General features: G+C 39.3%; 1 protein-coding gene across 5 annotated transcripts in view; it reads right to left on the reverse strand.

Annotated features, from left to right (window-relative positions):
• Positions 1-2,500, reverse strand: part of LOC125036847 (protein Gawky-like) — a 98,743-nt gene that overhangs the window by 38,765 nt on the left and 57,478 nt on the right. For all 5 annotated transcript variants that reach the window (XM_047629730.1, XM_047629727.1, XM_047629728.1 and 2 more), the window contains 2 exons: positions 1,502-1,720; positions 189-473 (listed from right to left, as the gene is read on the reverse strand). In XM_047629730.1, coding sequence (XP_047485686.1) covers positions 189-473; positions 1,502-1,720 — 504 coding nt within the window. The remainder of the gene's footprint in view (positions 1-188; positions 474-1,501; positions 1,721-2,500) is intronic.

Genomic DNA, 2,500 nt, shown 5'->3' on the forward strand with positions numbered 1-2,500 from the left:
TCCTATTTCCCTACTATTTACACAAATCTCTGAACTAAACTGTAGTTTGCATTTTCAGAAAGAATAATTGGCAGTTATTCTTTCTAAAGTTTATAGTTCGCACACACCAAAAAATTATTTATAATTATTCAGTAAGCTATTATCTGGTTTAAAAAAGTAACAAATTATGTTGCCAAAGGCTTCTTTACCTGGAGATTCTGGATCTGCTGTTTGGTCTTGGTAATACTGACGTTGAGCGAAAGTAGAGTCTGTGACGAATTCTTGTTAATGTGAGCCTGTGCCTGCCATATGGCCTGCTGCTGCGTGAATTTCTGAAGCATGTTGATATGGGAGAGCATGTTGTTGAGAAGCATGAGGGTAGTAGGTGCTAGAGGCTGGTTCAGGATCTGGGGGTTGAGGTAGCCCGCCTGCACTGCCATCTGGATGTGCTGCATCAGAGCACGTACATGTGGAGAATTGCCAGAGCTACCCTGCTGAGAAATGAAGGAATAAAGTGAGGCAATGTTCATCAAGGTATCGGTTTACTGAAGTCCTAGGTTTATTTTAAGTTCTGTCAGTTACTGAACATATTGGATCTGGGTGATGTGACAGTCACATTATGAAAATTTCTGGGCCAGAGAACAGGCTAAAAATTCAGTTGAAGGCCAGGCATTTAGGAATGGGTTCTTGCATTAATTTTACAGCTAAACAAGGGTGGAATATACCATCAATGAGCCATGTCTGGAAGAGAGCCAGCCTAAGGGACAGACACTATTCCCATACTCAGGATCCTATTCCTGCCCACTGTGAGTGGCCGCACAGGATGCTACATAAAACTGAACACTAAAATACTAGAAATGAGACAAATAACACAATGTTACTTATTGGTATTGGATGGAGTTGCTGACTACCTAGAGATAATCCATCTTGATAGAGTATATCAAATGATAAATACAAACGGAAAATAGAAAAAAATACAAAAAATGCTAATGCAGAAAAAGAGATAACATTACAAAAGGGTACCAAGGAGTCTTGATACTGCATGATTGTTTGTGTGGGCCAGGCCTACAAGCCACGCACCCAGGAAAGGTGCCACTCAAGAAAGTCTAATGATTGGGATTTGCCACATATGGTCTGTGAAGCACCCAGATCCAATGGGTTACAGTCATTATCTTAAGCCTTCAAACCATATATATAAATTCTTCAATTCTTTAGCTATGTTAAAAGAAAATCTAGGTGTATACATCCTAAAAAAAACACCTGAGTCTGAGTATGCCAACTATTCAAATCTAATAAAAATCAATTACAAGTGATACAAAAAACAATTACCGAAATTAGAAAAAAAGGAATATACGTGATATGAATACCATAAGCTCATAATCAAACTGCATGTACAACTACGTCACACCAGGGAAATACAAAATCATGAGAATGTGAGCATCGGTAAAACACGAGTTAGACGTGTCTATTCTTATCCTTTGCACTTCCCATCTTCCCAAGTTTCAACCCCAGCTACACTAACCTGATTGGTGAAGGGCAAGTGGTGTGGTGCTGGTGGAAAGCGTTGCTGGAAGTTGGGGTTGGTGAGGTCAAAGGGAGCATGCTCCTCCAGAGGTGGGTTACGCCAAGCATCCCCTGCACTACTTCCCCCCATGCCTGCTATGCCACGGTTGCTGAGCTCCATCAAGGTGTCGTCCAGGCCCATGTTATTGTTACGAAGAGCAGCTTCAATATCTTCCTTCTGTTGGAGAAAACATTTTCTTGTAAGTACTAAAGGCAGTCACCTCCAAAGATCCTAACTGCCATAGCAAGCAAAATTGTAAAAGAAGGAAGATTATGTACTCAAAGCAGATTGTATTTACTCTTCTGGTTATTTTTCTAAATGGACGAAAACTAAAGGGAAAAAAATAAATGTATCTACAGATATGAACCTTTTTTAGAGTCACTTATACTTACAGCACTGAATATTAATAAAAAGCCTGACAACTACACACATAAAACAGTGTGGTTATTACTGTACTCACAATGACTCTTAAACATGTGATAGTACACAATGTTTGACATCTAGTAAACAGCAAGAAATTTAATCTTAAAAAATCACTATTCCTTGATTTCAATGAAAATTAGTACCTATATTTTCTAAATAATAATAATAATAAAAAAAAAATTAAATCAATATTTACTAAATTTTTTCATTAACCCCTATGATCCGGATAATGTGACCGTCACATCCTGAGAAAATTTGGTTTGAGGGGCGGGTGATGTGAACATGCCATCACGAGAAAATTAGGCTGTGGGCTGAGTTAAAGTTGCCTTCAATGAGCATTTCAGCTGAAAGCCAGGATGATGGGAAAGACTTGCCATGGGAGCACAAACCTCTTGGAGGGTGATCAAACTCATTTGGCATTTTACCCCTTGGTGACAGCTGTAGAAAACTTTAAAAAAACTCTACGCTCTGGCGATAAATGGCAACGCGCCGACTTTGAGCGCAGAAGTTCGGTACATCAAGCCGAATCACTGC

This window comes from Penaeus chinensis, chromosome 22 (assembly GCF_019202785.1).
Source record: "Penaeus chinensis breed Huanghai No. 1 chromosome 22, ASM1920278v2, whole genome shotgun sequence".
Classification (NCBI taxonomy): Eukaryota; Metazoa; Arthropoda; class Malacostraca; order Decapoda; family Penaeidae; genus Penaeus; species Penaeus chinensis.